The sequence below is a fragment of the Erithacus rubecula genome (genome assembly GCF_903797595.1).
Source record: "Erithacus rubecula genome assembly, chromosome: 14".
In the NCBI taxonomy this organism is placed as follows: domain Eukaryota; kingdom Metazoa; phylum Chordata; class Aves; order Passeriformes; family Muscicapidae; genus Erithacus; species Erithacus rubecula.
In genome coordinates, this window is record NC_136666.1 from 2,525,823 (window position 1) to 2,547,246 (window position 21,424).

Sequence of the window (21,424 nt, forward strand, 5' to 3'; positions counted from 1 at the left end):
TGCAACAACAGAAGTTTGCAGTTCTTTCCACTTTTCCCCTCCCAGGGACATCCTCAGCACACAGATTGCTCCAGAGAGCTGCACCCTCAGATCCTGAAGGGAGCCAAGGACTGGAGAGCACAGAAGTAATTTTACCTGTTTTCTCATGGTCCCCTTATTCCTAAATAAGTCAGGAAAGAGGGTGGTTTGGAAACTGTCAAGAAAACTGTATTTTCATTACATCAGGAAATTAATTCCCACATTCTGGAGGCAGCTCTTACCTTACACTCCTCATAGTCTCTGCGGACATAGAGCAGATAAATCAACCAGTTCTTCCTCTCTAGGATTGGCAGCTCTGGTGCTGTACATGGAAAATATTCACAGAACACAAGGAATCAGACTGAGCAGCAGAGAAACTGGGAGAGATATTCCCAGCCACCCCAACTGCCTGCACAAGGCAAGTAATTCAAGAACTGCAATTGCAATTAATGATTTGACTTGAAGGCTGGAATGTGGACTTCTAACCAGGATCTGGTTTTATTCTACTTCTCAAACAGGTGGATAAAACACCTTGTTCAGGACAGACACTAAATAAAAGCTCTAAGCAGAAAACTTCCACCTGCTCTACTGGAAGGTCTCCCTGCCCATGGCAGGGGGCTGGAACAAGATGGGTTTTAAAGTCCCTTCCAACTCAAACCAGTCTGGGATTCCAAAAGACTTGAGGCATTGGCTCCTCCTGGAGCAGATCCGGAGTAAACAGCTCCACACATACATTTTAATTCAACACCAACACTGGCTGAAGGAATTGGAACTTTTCAAATACACAAGAAGAAGCTTGGAGGAAATGAGTTGGATTCACATTTTGAATCTAGGGTAAAAGAATCAAATGTATTTAAGATAAATTTCTGGGGCTGAATGAACAGGAAACAGGCGGCACACACAAAAGGAGATTGGAGAGATGGGGTCTGAAGGTGTGAATAATTTAAAGAGATGAAACTTAGTTCTTTGAAACTGTGAAGAGCCTGTGAAGCATCTCAGGTCTGAGAGACTGCAAAGCTACTGCAGATAAACATTTGATGCAGTGGAGGAGGAAGCTCCAGCATTTCGGTGGCACGGAGCTCGCAGCAGTAATTATGGCAAATCACGGATGGATGTTGCTTAGCGATATCCACGTCGGGTTTACAAGTTGAACACACTGCTGTGCATTTCATTAAGGCTGGGAATGTATTGCCTGGGACTGGAGTCTCCATTCTGAGGGGTAACCATAGCAACTGGCCCAAAAGCTCTGTTTTTGCAAGTCAATATTGTGACATGAGTGCACAGGCACAGCCGGCGAGTTCTGGGGCAGAGCTGGGGGGACACACGCAGGGACACCTTCTCCAGCCTTTGGGGACACCCCCAGACACAGCTCAGCTCCAGCAGCACAGAGCACAAGGGGACACTGGGGTCCCTCTGCCATCAGAGGTGAGGAAAAATAAACCCTGTGAGGGGAAGGGCAGGCAGCTGCCAAGTGTAATTATCTTTTTAATCACCTGAAGTCCAGTTTCACTGAGAGCTCCTAAATCCAAGATCCTTCAGCTGTTGAATTTGGAAAATGTTTCACAAAGCTATTCTCATTTTCTTGGTTTTTCTTTCTTAAATTCTAGAATATCCACCTAGATTTATATTAGAGCTGAGAATTAAATGTGCACACCAGCAATTTAAGGTCAAATACCTTTTAAAGAAGGTTCAACTACCCTAAAACAAATAGAAAGCTCGAAGTCTAAACAAAAAAGTAATCCAAACACACAAAAGAGTAATCCAAACAAAGAAGTAATCCAAACAAAAGAGCAATCCAAACAGGCTAAGCATACAGAAATGCACAGATCAGGGATCCAAATGTTCTAGAATTCTGCTTTGCTGTGGAGTATCTGGATCTTTGTAAGTAAGGCATTTTAATAAGCATGTTCTAATAAGATTAGATTAATTGATTTCTGAAGGTTTTATGTTTCCTATTCGTCCTTTTAGAGTAAAAGAATCAAGGGAAGACTCAAGAGGCTGCCTAAATAGCCACAAATGGATTGAACCCCCTCTATTTCACATCTGAAGCCCATTCAGGGGCTACCTAATGCAATGACACTGTGATTACTTCCCTGTGTAGGCTATTACAGTACCAGGGTGTGACAGAAACATGGCACTTGGGGACACTGGAAATGCTCTGGCAGTGTCCAAGGCCAGGCTGGACAGGGCTTGGAGCACCCTGTCCATGGCAAAGGGTGGGATCACATGGGCTTTAAGGTCCCTTCCAACCCAAATCAGCCTGGGATTCTATAAAAGCAGCTGGACTTGTGTGTCCTTCCCTGCCTGGCATCTCCTGGTGCCACTATCTGATACAAAACACCAAATCTGACACACCTGGGCACTTCCCACCTTCATCTGCAAGTATGGATTTAAGGACAGACACTGCAAACTCTATGTACCCATCAACATCCCACCAACTGAAGTATCCTTCACCATTTTGTGCCTATTGATACAGCCTCAATTTAGAAAATCCTGCAGCTGTCTGAAATAGGGAATAATCAAAAGATCTCCAGACACACCCTACCAGGTCTCCAACAATCTGTTCATGCCTTACTGGAGGGTTAAAAAGAAAAAGTACCATTGAAGGGTAAAATATACAGCAATGTTATGGGATAAGATAAGACATTAGTACACCAGAGAGGGGATGGAGGATTGGCTGTTTAATTCCTGAAGGAAAGAGCTTTTTCACACTTAGGAGACAAGAAGGATGTTATACTCCACTCCCACACCATGGAAACGCCTGCTGGGAACAGGGAGGGGAAAGAAGAAATGCTGAACGTCAGACCAAGGGCTGAGCAGAACATCAGGCTGCAAAGGGAAAGGGGGAAACTCGAGGAGCTGCCTAAAAGTGCTGGGATGGAGAGAAAATGGAGAAATCAAAAGGCACTGTGAGCACCATTCACATCTGCAGATGAAGCAGCTCTGCCTCTCCCAGTGATACACTGAGCTAAGGATAACTCTGTGATTGGGAAAACACAGAGAGATTTTATGCTCCTAAAAATCATTCAGAAATAACAACAAGGCTGACTGAGGAGACACTAATAGTTTTTTTTCTTCTTTCTCCCTAAGACAAGCATATTGAAAGCAGGCAAACAATTCTGATGTTTTTCAAAATCCGTGTCCAAATTCATTAAATTTGACACAGGAACATATCTGATCCCCCCTAAATGGGTGTGGGAAGTAAAAGATTGTTACAGAAAGTATGAATGGAAATTATTTATACACCTCTCCAGAGCCACAACCATCTTAATCTGCATTTCTGCTTTCCCACAAAGCAGTGGATACCTGCTCCTGGTGCATTTATCTCCCTCAGGTTTGCTCCCTCAGCCTGTTGATAAGGGCTGTTGCAGGGCTATGAGTCACTGCATCCTCCTGAAGAAAATGGAAATATAAATGCCCATCTATCTGGGTCTCTAGCTCCAGAGAAAGGGAATAAAACACCTTCTGCAATATATGAATCCCCAGGAGTTTCTCCTATGTCACTGCTGTATGAAGACACACTTTTCTTTGTCAGTTCTAGCAATAATCCAGGCACTGAACAGCAAAGGTTGGAAAAGTGTAGTTTAGATTTTTCTAGCAGTGAAGAAACAAATAGCCCTCATTTGCTGTAAATCAATCTGCCCAAGGGCCAGTCCAGGAAAACACAATTATCAAAGAACTTGGTATCTACATCAAAAAAAGAGTTTATAACTTGCATAATTGTCTTTTGGCCTCTCTTTTGTGGGACTACGAAAGTCCTGTGCCAGGGAGTCAGGCCCAAATATATGATTATGCCTTTGAAGTCTGTTTTGATTGAATTCAAAAGGGAATCCATCTGATCCCCTTGCTGGCCAGTGATTGATTGCACGAGCCACCTCCAGCAATGTGATTTTTCTTTCTGACAGTGCTCCTTTAAGGAAGCCACTGGAGCAGAAACCCTGACAGAATCAGAGTGAGATCATCAGGTTTGTATCTGTGCTCTTCTATCATCACTCTTCCCCTTATTCATCCTCTTATAGATTTTCTCAAAGGACTGAATAAAATAATGATTTTATTATTATAAATAATAATAAAATAAAAGGGAATAAAATGTTATTCCCTTCTGTGTAAACCTCCCTAGGAAAATATTTTGTGCTTGCATCTTCATATTGGGTAATTATAGCTTAGGGATGAACTATCAAAAAGTAGGGTTTAGATTGCTCTAAATTTAAATTGCTCTAAAAAGAAGAGGGGGAAAACTCTTATGAGATTTCATGGAGGAAATTATTTCTAAAGCACCAGCAGTAAGAAGTGGCTCAAGAGCAGTTTTAGACACCTAGGCCAGTTCAGAGCCCAGCCCTCCTTCCAATCCAGATTATTGGAAAGGGTCCAAGCCCCAGTTCACACCTTTCAACTCTGAACCCAACCTACAGCAACCTGAGCAAGAGCAGCAAAGGGGCAAAAGACTCAAGAAGACACAAAGAAGAATTTGTCATTGCCCAAAATGCCCAATAACCTAAAGCACACATAACATACAGCACAAGGAGAGGACAGAAAAGCTTTGTAAAGGCAGTTACATATAAGTATTTTAATTTTTTTTACACTGCAGTAGCTTCATGAGCCACAGTCTGGATCCATTGTGGTAGGTACCACATATGTGGGAAAGGTTTTCCAAAAGGATTCAGCTGCCCCTTTCCAAATTCTAATTCAAAATTCCATGTTGTAAAACAGCATCATGCAAGAACAGAGATATTTTCAAAACTAACAAACACCCAGGCAGTACCTGAATTCTCTATTGTGACATTTTGATTACTGAGGCAGCAGGAGCACAAAAGAATTTCATAAAGTGAATCTTAGAAGGACCTCAGGGTTGGAAGGATCTTAAAGATAACCAAGTCCCATCCTCCTGCCATGGGCAGGGACACCTTATGCTATCCCACAGTGCTCCAAAACCTGTCCAACCTGGCCTTGGACCCTGCCACAGCTGCTCTGGGCACCCTGTTCCATCCCTCCCCAACCTCACAGCCAGGAATTTCTTCCCAATATCCCATCTAGCCCTATCCACTGGCAGTTTAAAACCACTGCACCTTGCTCTGAGCAAATTCAAGCAGGAAGCTGGGCTGTGGCAAAGTCAGAGAGGTGCAGTTATCAGCTCCCATCAGCAGGGAAGGCTCACTCAGACACACAGCAGCAGGAGTGGATGAGTTTGGAGATTCAATCCCCACTTCCAAGCAACTCCAGTCATTGCCTGAACAGCAAACTCCCAATGGCATAAAGACAATCCACTTGTTGCTGCAGGAGAGGATGCACATCTGAGGGGGGACACATGGAATTCTCAGCGGAGCACTACCTGCCCCATCCTGCACTCCCAGCCCAGCCTCCTGTGTGCTGACATTATTGCCAGGATTACCCTTATTTCCACTCCCAGAGCTTGCAGAAGGTTAAGGCATAGTTGTGGTTACAGCCCAAATGCTCTGTGCTTTCCTATCCATGCTAAATAAACATGGATAGGGAGGACAAGCCCATCTGTGCCTGTCTCCTTTTTGCCTTGAGCTTCACAAGCTGCCAACACCAAGAATTCCACTCCCGTTTGTAAATCCAGTGTCAGGGAGGGAATGAGCATCTTCTGGGCAAAAATAACCCTAAAATAATAGGACACACACTCAAACAGCTTCTGCAGAACAATACAGCCCTGCAGGGAATTGGATTTTCCAAAACAAGGTATGATAATGGATAGAAAGCATTTGTAAACTCTAATATCAATCTTCTTACCAAGATTTAAAACTAACAGACTGCCTTGGTGTGAGAGGAGCATCCTACAAATTTCCAGCAGAGCCAAATTTAACAAAAAATCCTCTTCCTTCCTCAGACTCTTTCACTGAGACTGTGGCAGTATAAATACATTAGAGCTTTGAAAGAAAACTAGCACAGGAACATTGCTCTTCCTACGCCCAGATCCATCCTTGGAGCTTGAAAATGGAGCTGTTAATGTATTCAAAACTCAGTAATAATGAAAAATAACTCCAAAACCCAGCACTCAGAAGAGGCTCTACGAGCTGTATTTCACTCACCATGTGTGAATGAATATATGTGAGAACAGAGGTGTTTGTATGCACAAATCCCTCTAAAATGGAGATAAACAACAGCAAAAAAAAAAAAAAATTTAAAAAAAAAAAAAAAAAAGGACCAGCACTGCAGCCATCCTCTGTTTAATCCCTTCTCCCTCTGTTTTCCCGTTTGCAAATTGTTGCTGGAACATCTGTAAATCAAGCCCTAAAGCCATGTGGCTGCTCGTTATTTACAGTCAGCCGGGGTTAATGAAACTCATCGCGCCCAGGCCGGCGCTGGCTCGGAGCCGTAACTCATCCCGCCCTTTAACAGCTCACGAGGTGCCGGGAGAGCTGCAAGGAGCCGCGGAGACAGCGGCTTAAACAACAAAAAAAGAGCAACATTTCTGACTCTCCACCTCCCCCTGCAGGAAAATTAGCCAAGGATAGATGAAAGACTTCCAAATTGTATCTTAAATCTGATTTATACCGCAGGTCGTGAGGAAAAAAGGGCATTTTCTCTTGCTACTTTGCACTGCATAAATCTCACTGAGTTGCTTGCTCAGGTTTGTGTTTTTTCTGATTTAAGACATTTACAGTTCTGAGTTACTCCAAAGAATGATGGTTTCATTTATGAAATAAATACACTGATTTTTCAATTAATTTGCCATGTAAATAGAATTAATTTATTCAATTATTTGGCTTTTACTACACGCTGTTCAAGTTCAAGCTTAAGGTGAAGTGGTATGATCTGTAAATAAAAACACATTTGTCATCCCCCTGGACCCCCCAGTGACAGCGAGGTTCCCTGGGGCAGAACCAGTTTGGTCACTGGGAAATCTCTGTTAACAGCAGGAGGCTGGTGAGATACCACTGTGCAGTCCTGCATCCATCTGGGGGGATGAGATTTACACACATTAACACAAGTACATGATCCTCATCATCACTCCATAAAAAGTTTAATTCGGGCCTGATATCCCTCAAGTCAAGTCTAAAATTTGATTCAAACAAGTAACACTGAAAAGAAATTTTTAAAAAAATTGAAAAAGTGTACTTTTTGTGAAAAATGAGAAGTAGAAGTCTGTTTGCTCTGCACAAGCCGATTTTGACCATTAGTGCTGACTGCTTAGCAGAGATGTGCTTAGGACAGAAGAAAACCAAAAAATAGGGGGAAAAACACCCCAAAAAAGCTACTTTACATGTTAGTTCTTAAGTCCCTGAGGGTGCAGACACCACACCTGGAGATGCTCAAGGATCCAAGCCCTGGCATGACATCCCATCTCTTATCTTCTCTGTTTAAACCACATCCTGCTTGATGCCTTGTGCTTTTGTAGGCAAGGTGCAGTCTGAGCTCTCCCCAGGTGTCTGTTTGCCAATGCTGTTCCCAGATTTGGGAAGCACAGCACACCATGGCAAAGGCCTGGCAAAGAAATGCCTGATGAACAGCAGAGGTGGTCTGAGATACTCACTGCAGGCTCCTCACTGTCTCCTCCCACAGCAACACTGGGATGGGAAACATTTCCCTCACGAAGTGGCTGCAGGCATTCCCAAAATAACCAGCTTCTCATTAATTCCAATATCAGGAGCAAAGTAGTTTGGGGATTTCCAGTCTAATCCTTCCTTTGGCTTTAATTCCTGTGCTTAGTCTTTTTCTGTCTACAGCATGAGGTATTTTACATGGAAATTGAAACTAAAATCGTTATAAGGCATTTGTAAGAAAAGCTTTTTCTTTAGAAAGCAAAATAAAGTTCTGATATGGAGAGGACCACAATCCAGCCATGTCAGGAAACTTCCCACTCCATAAGGAACAGCACCTGTCCTCAGTTCATCCACTGACAAAGAATGAAGGAATATCACAAGAACATAGATATACATACACAAATAAATATAGAAGCTGGTCTTGCAAACATTTCAATATTCCCTGCTACAAACCCCACAGTTTGAGTTCCTCCAGCCTCATTGCCTCAGGATGAAGTTTTCCAGGTGGGAAATCCCAGTCTACACCAGGCTGAACATTTGCCTGTGCAGCTTCACTCTCCCCCACTGCACAAATGTGTTAATGATATAGTCTTTAATTACACAGTCACAGAAGCACACCCTGCCTCCTTCTAATGAGAAGTATAAAAATGAATCAGTCAGGCAAGGAATGAAATTGTGGAGAATTAGGCATAAACCAGTGACTAAATCCCAGGAGTTGCAGCAGGCATAATGCAGCTGAAAGCATTGGAAGTGAAGGGGACAGGCCCTGCAAAGAGTGAATGGAGATACTTTTTATTCAAAAAGCTCTCAGTGAGCTGCTCCTTGCTCAACACATCCCATCATTCCTGTGCACAAATGCTGCAGGAGAGCCAGGCTAAATGCAACAGGTGATTATGTCACTAAAGACTCAGATGTTCAAATTCCAGCTGCACATTGGGAATTCTGACTCTTGAGCAAGCTGCATCTCCTTCAAGTGTCACAAAATGAAGATATGAGTGACTTGCCTTGGGCTGTCTCCAAGGTAAAGGACAGGAACAGGCATCCTTAGGAAGGGATTCATCCCAGCACACGTGGCTTAGAGAGGTCAGGGGATGGCACAGATGCCATTTCCACTGACTAAATACAGAGCAGGGGTGATCTGCTGAGACTTGTTCTGCATCAGAGACATCTCAATGCAGAGAGAAGAATCCCACCCTTCCTAAATTTGTCACTTACTATTTTTACAGAATTATTTTTAAATTCCCACCAGGAGATGCCATTTTATCTGTACGCAGCACGCCAACTAACTGCAGCTGAAAGCTTTAAAATATAGAAAAACTTGCCTGGCACCTAGGACTTTCAAAGAAGCTTCAAAAAATGAATTTACTTGCTTTAAAAACTGGCACTAAAATGTTCCCTGTTGTGCTGCCTGCAAAGGATTCCCTGCTCTCGTCAGCACAGATATTAATGTACATGCACAAGAGGGCAGAGCTGTGCTAGCACATTCCAGTTTAAGTATTACCAGTTCTTTGCAGTGCAGGGATTACTGGGCTGTTATTTTGGGGAGAAGAGGATGAAGTGAAGGATATTATAGAATTTAATTACCCAGAAATGACAATCCATTTTTTAATCTCACCAGTCAAAACTAGCAGCTGCATCAGATCCAGAGCATCACACACAGCACTCACTGTTCCCCACTTATCGGCGAGATGGAAACACCCAAGTCTCTTACATAAAACAATGATGTAATTACCAACTAATCTATCTTATTTAGGAACCAATTTCTTCCCACAAGGTTAGGGGTTCAAATGGACTAAAAGATCTTGGCTTGCACATGGCCAAATGGAGGCGAATGGGTATGGACAGATAAGGGCTGAATTGGCTCCCTCCAACCACGACATTCCCACTAAGGCCTTTTCTTTCTGACACACTTAGAAGTATTAATTAATTTAACTCAAGGGGGTTGTTTTTATCTGGATTTCTCAGGCAGCTTCACTCTTACAAGTTCAAAGGCAGCTTTGAAGCCAGCTCAAAGAATGGATTTATACTGATTTAAGAAACTGTATCAGAAATTCAGAAATTATCAGCACTGCAAGTGCATGGAATTGACTCCATGGGGTAGAGAGTTCCTGCTCTTCAGATTAAATACTCACAGAATCCCTTAAAACATCTGCAGGAGCAGGAGGGATCCCCACTGGTTCATCTGGGAAAGCAGGAGCCACCCAGAGAGAGACAGGACAGCTCATCCAAAGCCACTTACCCATTTCTGCATAATCTGAGCATTATTCATTACCAAAGAGTCACAATTTGAGGTTGTTTATTGTCACTGGCACTTCCTAACCAGAGCACCACCCAACAGGCCAAGGAGTGCATTGCAATATATCCATTTATATGATACTTTTTATTTCATGTCTCCAAATGTTTTGTTAACCAAAAGCATCCAAAACCTATCATTGGGTATTAGGCCAAGCTTGTGGTTGATAAATGGAAAGCAACAAAAGCCAGAACACTTTTCCAAAGGTCATAATTAATTCCTTGCTTCAAATCCTAGAAAAAACCATACCTACAAAGCATCCAAAAAGAACCCCAATGCCCAGGCCTGGGAGAACATTTGATCTCTGCTAACAGTTTTACAGGGTTTTCATTTTGAAAATTATCTACCTGACCCTTGCTGTGCTAAGTGTAAAGGTGGTTGATGACAATTCAGAATTCTCATTCTTGACAGATTAATGGATTTTTAGGATAAGTTCTTCCCAGTGATTCAAGTGAAATCCATTTTGCTCCAGTAAGTTTATTATACTATGTACACATTTAGGATTCTACCTTGTCATTAAAACACCATCAGTGCATCTCAGAAAGTCTGAGGTCTCATATTCATGTAGAAATCCAAATGCATTTAAAATGGTCCCATTAACCTCTGAACTGTTATTAGACAAACACGAGCCCAGAACTTACTTTCTAAACATTTTTCCATAATAAAGAGAAATAAATTCAAGATATGTTCCATAAAAATAAACAATAAACAAGCTGGTAAAAGCACTTCTCCATTCCAGTACTATCAGATCCTATAAAATTATTTGATTTGCCTGCATGGGAAAAAGAAAGTGGGAAGATGGGAGACTGCCTATCTCAATTCCAAGCCAGTAAAGCATTTAGGAAAATATCTGATTAATTTAGAATGCAGAAGGGAGATTAAAACCCCACCTGAGCAGGCTGACATTAACTCCTTATCACTTCAAGGAACAGAGCTCCCTTTATTCCACCCTCAGTTGCTTGGGGATGAACACAGGGAGAGTTATGGATCTTGATGGAGAAACAAAGGGAATTGATTTTTGCAGCAGATCTCCCAACAGGGAATAAAGGACAAAATAATGAATGCTACTCCTGTGTCAGCTGCTGAGGGACAATTGTCACCAAGTGTGGCCACAAGATCCTTGGAGGGAGTCACCTCCCCACATGCTGTTAATTCAGATTGTAGCATGGAGAGATTTTGAACCCAATTCCACCAGAACTCTCAGACCTCCTCCATCCTTGCTGAACACTCATCCTCTTCCCTCAGGGCTGACCTGCCTACAAGCCACACTCTCCCAAATCCCAACTTTCAGGCTCTGGCAGCCCAACAGTCACATGATGAATCAGCAACTTCACAAGCAAATTCCACCTCCAAACTCAACATTATTAAGAGCCACATAATCCAGTTGCTAAACACTAGCTGTAGGTTCCACCTTTTCTTGGCTCATAGGAGGAATGCAAGGAAGAGTGAGGGGAAGCTACTCAATTTAGGTGAAGTATATCAAATGTATTCAGACCTGCATTGCTGAAAACGTGGCCTCTGGTTAAAGCTACAAACCTCACGTGTGTATTTTGTCATTCCAATGGTTTTTCGCAAATTTGAGACTCCATTCTCAGAAACACACATTTAATACCTCACTCCTGCCCAGTACAAACACAGACAAGCTGAACAGGCTGAATGCAGCACTGTGATGGTTAACACAGGGCTCAGTAATGACTTGGTCCCACTCTGCTACACCTGTGTGCAGCCATATCATCCATTACTGCTCCATTTGGGCACAATTTTTGCCCACAGCAAACTGTTCATATAGTCTCTGCATTTCACAGACCTGTTTGTGCTAATGTTGAGTTCAGGACCTCTCTTGCCAGAGAAAACACTGACACCAAAGCTTTATCCTGCTTGAAAACACAATGCAAATATAAAAAGGCAATTTGCTGCAACAGAAAGTGGCCATTCAATGTTGAAAATGTCAGTTTAAAATAAGTTTAGCAGCACTCTTCTGTTAAAACAGCACTGATGTAGCCTGGTTCCTAAAGTTCATCATAATTCTCCTCAGCCAAGCTAAAATGGGATGAGATATTTAATTAAGATGTTCTACAAATATTTCATTAAAAAAAAAACAGCTGTCATGGGAAAAAAAGATGCTGCTCTTTCCTGCCAAATTCCACAAAAACATACCAAATATCCCTTCATTCTCCCTCCTCCTCTTTTTCATGCCCCTAGTCCCCCACCCACACACAGAGGACACTGTTACATCACTCCAAGTACAAATCTTTTTGCTGCCCTCATTTCCCAGAGATTAACCATCAGGCAGCTCAAATCAGCTTTCCCTGCTGCACTGAAGTCAAATATTAAATGGCAGAGCCCAAAGGCTTTGAAGGCATCTCAGTCAGAATGACCTGAGGTGTGCCAGGCACTGGAGATGCCTCAATTTACCTTAAAGGACAGAAAAGAGAATTACAAAAGTCATAAACTAGAGGATTTTTTTTTTTTTAATCATCACAGTTTACTTGGAGTCAAGGGTTGTGTCAGTATAAAAGGGAGATCCAGAGCCACAAATAAATGGGACTTGTACAAGGAGGCACAGCAGGGTGGGGGTTATAGAGGATGAGGAGATGAGAGTCATACCCTTTATAGGAAAGGATAGAGATGAAATAGCTCACCAGGGAGTCCATCAGTGCCTCCATGGGAGTCAGACTAATTGCCTAAGAGTAACCAATTTAGAGTAATTTTGGAGCCATCCTTGCTCTGAAAGAGTTGAGGGTCAAGATAAAAGTACATCTGGGAGTTATTTTTACTTGCATGCAGGCCTGAAGCAACAGCAATCTTCTCCTCAGCTCTGGGCAAGCTACCAAAGAGGCCTGGGCTTGTGCTGAGACCTCAAGCCCCCTCTCCAGGAAAGCCATCCTCTGCTCAAGGGCTGGAATTCTCCTACCAGGAATTGGGACTATGTGAGGCTGGCCTGCTGCAATCAAACTCTTTTTTACTGCCAGCATTATCCCAAGGCAGGCTCCATCCCAAGGAATACTCTGACAGGCACATCAGGGCAGAAAATGGCCAAAGGACTCTGTTCATCAGCTCAGGTTCCCTGAATGCAAAGGCAAGGGAAAAGGAGGATTGCTTCTGGCACTGGGAGTAAATACTCTTAATTAGAATCTGAATTGATGGAGCCCTCTGAAAGGAGAACATCAAAAAACATCCCAGAAGCTTAGCTCAGGTAGGCACAAAAGCTCTGCAGTGACCAGATCTGGGCTGGAAGGGGAACAGTGGCACAGAGAAGGAAACACTCATTGTGTGTGTCAGGACAAGTCCTGCCTCAAAAACCAGGGAAAGGGGAAAAGGAGAGATCCCTCAAAAACCAGCAGGATTTAGTCAGACATTTTGAACCAACAACTAAAATTGTATCTGTTCCAGTTCAGATTCAACCAAGACCTCAAAACAACAATTTGCACTGAGTGAATTAACACATTCTCAGTATTAAAAAGAAACAGCAAACATAAGCAAAGGAACAATAATTAAGCTCAGTCACAACCTGCCTGATTTGATATCACTTTTAGTTCAAAATTTGGAACATGTGACATAAAAAAACCCCACAAGACACAATGTTTGCTTCCCAAGATTATTTCCCCAGCAAGACATCATTCTGAAGAACCCAAAACAAACCCATTATTATTTGAGAGGAAAAATGAGAATCAAACTCATTAACAGCCCCATAAGTATGTACACAATAAAATAAACAGTCTCACAGATTATAAGCAAACATGATACAGGCTGTGGCTATGGTAAGTCAGCCAGGAACAGCACTGAGCTCACAGAGACCCTGGAAAAATACTGGTACTCAGCAAATTACAGTCTAGACAGTCTCCTCTTTTCCCAGAGGACATTTATTTCCTCCTAGACAGCTGCAAACACTATAGAAGAAACCTTAAAACCAACCTGCCCAAGAAGTACAACAATATCTTCAAACAAACCTTTTTTAGGACGGGGCTTTGTTGGTTCTGTGGCCGCTGGCGAAGAAGAAACCTGAAAAGACAGAACCCAGGAGTAGCAAATATACCAGGCAAGGTTTCTTGGAGTTTTGTTCCAGAAAATAATCAGAAAGGACAAGTGGCAAATCCCAAAGGAGAGAATAAAAATAGCAGCATTGCTGCTGGACAAACTCTGCCCTGCCAAGCAAGGCAGAGATTTCTGTTCCACAGCTCAGTTAAATAAACACCCTCATTGTGCAGCACATCCATATTCATGGGGGCACTTCTGATCACAAGCATCCTGGGGAAGTGATCTTTACCTTGCAAAAAAAAAAAAAATACTGCAGTATTTAGGACACTAATGAGAGATCACACAGAAAATAAGTCAAAAATGTTTATCATGAAATATTTATGAAGTCAATTAGGGCAAAGCTGTTCCTGGGGAACCATCTGAGTTTGCAGGATGTGAGCACAGGGATGTCCCATCACATGGAGGGCAGGGAATCTCCCCCAGCAAACACTGCCCAGAGCTCCCAGTCCATGGAAAACACATTCACTTTATGTGATTTTCTTACTTTGCATCAACCATCAAACCTCAAATATCAAACGGAAGAGAAATGGGTTTACACAGGAAAGTATCTTTATTTTTCACTTTGCTTTTTGGGAAGCCACAACACAGGATTTTATACACCTGTGTCACCTCCCCTCTACTTAATTTTTTAAATCGAGATTCAGTCAATCTCTGTTCCTTGCAATGTTTTGGGGACATTTTCTAGTTGCATCTTTTTTTACTGGAGATGGGCCAAATCAGAGATGCTTGAGACATGAAAAATAAACCAAGAAAGACTCCTTTTGGTTTTTTGTTTTTTTTTCTTTTCACTGTTTACCTTTTCATTTCTTAACAGTTTTTAAAATTTTATTGACTTTTCTGATTCCCATTGTGAAAAACTGAATTGCTATTCTCATGGAATTCCTCAGCAGGAATAACCAGCACAAACGACTAATTTTTTTAATATACTGAAATTTCTTAATCTTCACACCCATCATTCCAAATCTTCTCACTCCACTCTGTTAAGACTTTCCTGGAGTTTCTCCTGTTTCCTCCTCACCTGAGTAACTTTCTGCTGATCCTTTTGTCCAGATCATTTCTAAGTACACTGAACAACCCAGGCATGGTAGTTCAGAGCTTCAGAGCAACCACCCCCCACCACAAAAAACTAAGGAATTATGGAATAGGTTGGGTTGTGTGATAATTGATAAATGATTCGTGTTAATCATAGAGGATTTGGGGTTTGTATAAACCAGAATACTTAAAATAAGAACATGGACCTAGATAAAGGCAGATATATGACTAAACCCACTCTGTTTAAATGCCCTGTGTGCATCAGTTTGTAAAAGAAAAAAAAAGGATTTTCCATAGTCTGAAAGGTTTTTTTCCAGAATCAGATTTCCTGCCTTTGTGTAATCAGTCACAAACTATCTGCTAAAGATCAGAATTCCCACTTCTCCTGTTTTTTATCTACTAAGACCAGATGGTTACATGACCAATTGTCCCAAGGGCTGTCCCACGGAAGATTGGAAGTTTCTTTGACCACCACTGCTTACCTTGCAGAATTACTACAACAAAACAATAACCATTATTGATTACTACAAGGAAAACCATTCTATAAAAAGGGAGCTGCAAACCAAGTTCGGTGGAAATGAGGAGTGGGTGGTGACCCCTCACGTTCCCCCAGCGCTGCGTTGCTCTGTCTATATAAAATAAGCAATCTAAATTTTGCTGAATATCGAGACTTTGTTTCTCATTTATAACAACACCCCCAACTTCCTCAGCCGCTCCCGTTCCCCATCTGCATTGCTCTCCCCCTGTCCCAGCACTTAATAATCAATTATTATTGTTAATTACTTCAGCAAAGGCTGAATTTCCCTCACGTTTTCCATACCAAGTGTGCAGATTAAAAACCCCGCTCTTCAAAAGAGCTTCCCGCCGCCGCCCCTCACTTCCCTTCGCCTCCTCTCGTCTCCCCTCCCGTCCCTTTCAGCCCCTCACCGTGGTGTCCTGCGGCTCCGCCATGGCCGCGGCGGGATGGGGTTGCCATGGCGACCGCCCGCCACTTCCGGCGCCGCCATGGCGCGCGGGGCATGGCGGGAAGGTGGTGGTGCTGGTGGTGGGAGGACTTCGGCTTTTCCCATCCTCCTCCCCCCTCCCCTCCAGGACCCGGCCCCCGTTTAATCTGAAAAACGCCCAAATAACCACAGGAATAATAAAATGTCCGGCTTTTGGAAGGTTTTATTGGGAACTCCGTGGTGTAGAGGGGAATGAGGCCGCTAGTGAGGAGGGACGGCCCGGGAAGCGCTGAGCGGCGCGGCCCCGCTCCCTCCCCGCCCCACATTAGCAGGAGGGAGGGTGGGATGGTGGATTTTGTTTATTTTCCTTTGCATTTCCACAGCGTCTGTGGGGATGGTGTCCCACCAGCCAGGTAATTCACCCGGAGGAAAGGAAGTGCAGCAGGCTCTCCCACAAGAACAGGGCTTTGACACGATCGGCCATCGGCACAGCCCGGGTTTCCTTTCCAGAGGAGCGCCCACATCCTTGGCGTATTCCTTTGGGGAAACACGGAGTGAAAACCCAACGCCCAGCCCACCGTGCTCCAGCTGCCGCGTGTTTCAAGGCATGGACGGAGAATTCCCCACGGGAATGGACGGGTAGAGGCAGCTCTGCGCCATCCCACCCCTCCAGCAGCAGCGGGAAAAGCAGAGGGAAAGCGGCTGCACTCCCTCACGTTTCCTTTCCAGGGGAAATGAAGGGAAAAGCAGGCACACAGGGACACAACCGCAGCCGTGGAACGTCGCTAGGAGCAGTGAGGCAGCCGAAGTGACCCCGCTGCCAGCTGGAAACAGCAGCCCGTGTTACAGCCCTGCCTGGGAATCTGCCTTTTTTATTTGATCCCTTCGTAACTTCCATCCCCTGGAAGCTGGCAGAGTGGCAGGAGGCTTAGAGGACACTTGCCTGGTGAAAAATACCACAGAAGGAATTCCTATACAGGAGTAAATTTAATAAAACCACCACCAATTGTTTACTTTAACATAGCTCTTGTTACAGAAATCATAAAAATGGACTCAGTAGCTAAACTCATTAGTTCTTTCCCCTTTTAATTGAAAAATACTCCGCTGATTTCAGCTTCTACTGCACTAGATAGAGTGTTAAATAGTTGCCAGGACAGGACGCCCAGTGATTGAGCCCAAAACAAACACAAAGACAATTCCATCAGCTTTCCTTTTCAATGTTACGACTCGTTATAATGAAGTGAAAATTAAAACAGCAAGAGAGGGTCCATTTGACAGATGAAAGGGGAGGGAGAGGAGATCCACAGACAAAATCTCGCAGGAAGTCTTTGGAGAAGTGGTGCAAAACACAACAAACCCCTCCATGTCCTACCTCCGGATCCAGAACAAACCTCTAAACACACACGCACAAACACACCCACACACACACACCCCTCCTCTGTGATCAGAGCACGTGTCCTGCGTGCACCAGTGGGAACAGAGAGCTGGATTTGGGCAGGTAAAGATCTGGGGCCGAAAATAAACCGAGAAAAAGGCAAAGCATCCTGAACCAGAGCTCCAGGAGCTGCAAGGGGCCGCGTCCGTCGCCAGCAATGGATACACACACAGACCTGGGGGAGGCCCTGGACAGAAAGGAACTGCAGGAAGAGGAGAAACCAAACAGCTCTGGAAAAAGCCTTCCAAAAAGAAAAGAAATAAAATATATATATATAGATATATTCACTACACCAGCACACGCTTCCCCCACCCCAGCCCAGGAAAAAAAACCAAAACCAAACAAAAGAATCAAACTGAAAGAAAATGCACAGCAAATAGACATAATCTTGAAGATTTTTAAAGAATAAATATTTTTTGTAATTAAACATTATGCAAACACGTGCCACGCTTGCTCTTTGTCCATGCATATGCGCTATATACAACTTTGAAAAATACTGTGTTGTCCTCTTTTTGTTTTAAAAGTCATATACAAAGGTTGGGGTTTTTTTTTTCCTTGCTGTGTACCCCCCTCCTTCCCTCCCCAAAAATCATCTTACAATGAGCCAATCCACATTCATCTGTGTACTTGGGTGGCAGAGAGGAGGAGGGGGGTGGGAGAGCCACCCCCCTTACTGAAGTCCATCAAAATGGCTGGTTTGGACATGAAAAGCAGTGTCAAGAAACTGGTTTAAGTTTCATCTGTACTACACACAGGAAAAGAAAGAGAAAAAGAAAAAGGAGTCGGCTTGGAGGATGAAGCTACGTTACAAGTTAAAGTTGGAGGGTTTCTTAGTGCGTCTGTCACACTCTTGGCCGCCTAGAATACTGTTGTACAATGGTTTATCTACCTTTTTTTTTTTTATTACAATATAATTTACTTAATTTTTCTGTTAACAAAACAGAATCCCGGTACTACAGACCAGCGGTGTAAGAGGCGGAGCAGCGCCCTGGGTGGGTTTTATTGGAATTGCATGAGCACTCTAGGATGGGAAAGGGTTCAGAGTTCATTGCTGCAGGGCCGGGCTCAGTCCTCGATGTACTCCCACAGGTCCTTCTCGTAGCCTTCATGCACGTGCTGCAACAAAACCTTCCGCCGGCTCTCGCAGTATCTGCAGGGGACAGGGACAGCAGGGAAAAGGCACGTCAGGAACCACGGAGCATCCCTGGCAACGAGTTATCCAGACCTACAGCACGCCTCACTTCTGAAAGAGCTGATCCCCCGAGCAGGGAATTTGTATTTACAGCCTGTTAACAGCGCTAATTAAGACTTTGGTTGCTCTAGTCACTCAGCTCCAGATCCCCAGCTGGAAAAGCAGTGTGAAAATTCAGAGTTGTTCAGGCAAAAGTAACCCCAGAGCCTCCAGAGCTGAGAAACCTTCAGGAATAACTGGAAGAGGAGGAAGCAGCAGCTGTGGTTTGAAAAAGCCTGAGCACAGGTTGGTGGTGACACATGGAATGGGATGAGCTCTCCTTATATGTGGGTGGTGTCTGCTCAACAAAAAGGCATATGTTAGGTGGGAAAAACTAGCTGGAAGTGTTCAAGGCCAACTGGTCTAGTGGAAAGTGTCCCTGCCCATGGCAGGAGGTGGAACATTTACTTTTAAAATGCCTTCCAACCCAAACCAGTCCATGATGAAAACCTCAGGAGTAATGACAGTTTTATTTCCCAGTGGAGGGTTAGTGGTCTGGCTGGAGAGCAGGTTTCACCTCGCATCCCAACATGTGGCTCTCAGAGGGACACTACACCCTTGGAGTATTATCACCTAAGCTGACTGAAAACTGCTGCACATAAAACTGATCCCAGAGTCCAGTCCAATCCTCCCAGGATCACTGATCCTGAGGAAAAGGGGTATCACAGAACACAGCAAAGGATACCATGGTCATTTCAGGTGTGCTAGAAGACAAAAAGCACAGAAACATTGAACGAATTCAGGTACCAAGAGCAAACTCTAAATAAGCATCTGAGAGGCTCTGGCTTGCTTGGCAGTGGTGAGGCATCCCTCAGGAGAAATCTCTCAGTGGGAAGCCATCCCTGACCAGAAACACACACTAACAGCTGGCAGGAATTCCTCACCTACTGCTCAGGATATTATCAGAATGACTAATTTATCCATGGGAGCAGCTGTGGCTCCCCTCACCGCTGTCAGCTGGTCCAAGAGATACCCCAGTACACAAAGTCCTATTGATTTTCAGGAGCATGTGATGGCAAACACGTGATCTCTGCTTTCCAAACTTTAGTTATTTTTCTGCTGGTTGGGTGTGGGGGGCTTAATCCTGTTTGCTAGATATGTCTTGGCAAGCAAAGACAAACTGCTGAAATCAAACCAGCCTGGAAGGCAATTCCTGCAGCTTCCCAGAGCTCTTTAAACCCACCTTGATGACATCCTGCTCCCAGTCTTGCATCAAAGGGCACCGTGCAGGACATGATTAAGACATGACTGAACTGGTTAATTAGGGACCTGCACAGGCTTGACAGATGCATTCTTTCTTCCCAGAAATGTGAAGGCTGCTTTGGGATACTGTTTCCAAACGATTCAGGCTATATTGGGTTTTAATTTCATTCCTACAAAAGCATCCAGGTTCAGAGGACTGATGTAAACAAGCAGCTTCTTCTGAAACACCAAATTAATGGTGGCCTTAAAGGGTAAATTACAAAATGTCTTCAAAAAGAAGGTCAGGAAAGTCCTGTCCAGCCCCAGCTGTGCTGCCAAAGTTGGGCAGGATGAACCACCAAATCTTAACAGCTGCTGCCACGCCCCAAAGTCCATTGAAATCTACAGCTCACCCTACTTTGGATATTTTCTTCCCCTAAGCCAGGCATAACAAATTCAGTGATTTTGGCAAAATGCCTCAGAAATGCAAGCCCTAATCCTGTGACTCATCCGCATTTTCAGCTTTGTACTTTTCCACTGTGCAGAAATTATTCCCCTGGGACTGAACAAAGCACTGGCATCTGTGTCACCTGGACCTCAGTCCCCTGCTCCCCTTCCCAGCTGGGCAAACTGCTCTCTACCTCTTCCTCGGGGACAGCTTTCTTACACCCATATTTTGCACAAATGGGCCCAGCAGACAATTAAAAGAGCCAATTGCTCTCTGCTGGCAGCTCATCCTAGGCCAAAGCTGGCAGCTTGGAACAACGAAGTCACTCCTTGTTCTTTGGCCCTCACTCTGCAGATCCCATCCCAGTGCTGGCCATTCCCACATGCTCCTTCTGTGCACAACAGCAGTGTACTGAGAGCCATTGCTTCTGGACACGGGATTTTTTCCATTCCAGGGTTACATCTTCCAGCTCCTGCTCTGCAGAGCAGATGGAAGATAGAGCTGGGAGCCTCTCCCCACAGGCTGTCACCTCCCCTGAGAGCTGCTCCCAGGAGGGACAGACAAACATACTGCCAGCATCTGCGTGTGGGCTTTTCTGGGAGGACTTGAGGCTGGTGCGGGACAGCGCTGCTGCTCTCACACACCCAGGGGCTGCCTGATCACAATGGGTGGCACAGAGCCAAGAGCAAGCCCAAGGATGTGGCTCTGGAGAAACTGTATCTTGGCAACTGCTCAGATCACTACCTGACACAGGGCATGGCAACACTCACAGCTTTGAGAGAAAGGAGTATTCCAACACAAACCTGTACTTATCCTGTACTTTCTGCTTTATGTCTTGCAGCGAATCTTGGGATATATCTCGCTCCAGGTACCCAGAAAGCACCTCTGTAGCATTCTCTAAGTCTGCTTGGTTATTCTGTAAAGACAAAAGAAAAAAAGTGTTTGAGGGGGGTAAAGGAAAGGGGGAGATTTTTATTTCAGCACAACTGGAATAAGTACCAAAATAAAAAGGATTAGATATCATGGAATCCCAGACTGATTTTGGGTGGGAAGAGACACTGAAACTCATCCAGGTCCACCCACTGCTATGGGCCACCTTCCACTAGACCAGGCTGCTCCAAGCCCCATCCAACATGGTCTTGAACACTTCCAGAGTTGGGGCAGCCATAGCTTTGTGATTCTGTGACTCCACGAGCAAACAATCCTACACAATGCCCAGAGAGCCTCTACCTTCAGTACAACAGAATACTAAACCAAACTAACTTGGGTAAAAGTGGGGATTAGAGGCCTCCAAACAT

At 44.1% G+C, this 21,424-nt stretch overlaps 2 protein-coding genes across 4 annotated transcripts in view; both read right to left on the bottom strand.

Moving 5' to 3' along the window:
* The window catches only part of BBS4 (Bardet-Biedl syndrome 4), a 34,715-nt gene extending 18,823 nt beyond the window's left edge, over positions 1–15,892 (bottom strand). The window contains exons 1-3 of one of the 2 annotated variants that reach the window (XM_079318346.1): positions 15,814–15,892; positions 13,767–13,818; positions 261–340 (exon numbers count right to left, since the gene is read on the bottom strand). In XM_079318346.1, coding sequence (XP_079174472.1) covers positions 261–340; positions 13,767–13,818; positions 15,814–15,837 — 156 coding nt within the window. In that variant the 5' untranslated portion in view covers positions 15,838–15,892. The remainder of the gene's footprint in view (positions 1–260; positions 341–13,766; positions 13,819–15,813) is intronic. The other variant, XM_079318347.1, reaches the window with a different exon arrangement.
* Positions 15,893–16,798: 906 nt separating this feature from the next.
* The window catches only part of ARIH1 (ariadne RBR E3 ubiquitin protein ligase 1), a 48,844-nt gene continuing 44,218 nt past the window's right edge, over positions 16,799–21,424 (bottom strand). For both annotated transcript variants that reach the window (XM_079318382.1, XM_079318381.1), the window contains 2 exons: positions 20,930–21,042; positions 16,799–18,415 (listed from right to left, as the gene is read on the bottom strand). In XM_079318382.1, coding sequence (XP_079174508.1) covers positions 18,331–18,415; positions 20,930–21,042 — 198 coding nt within the window. In that variant the 3' untranslated portion in view covers positions 16,799–18,330. The remainder of the gene's footprint in view (positions 18,416–20,929; positions 21,043–21,424) is intronic.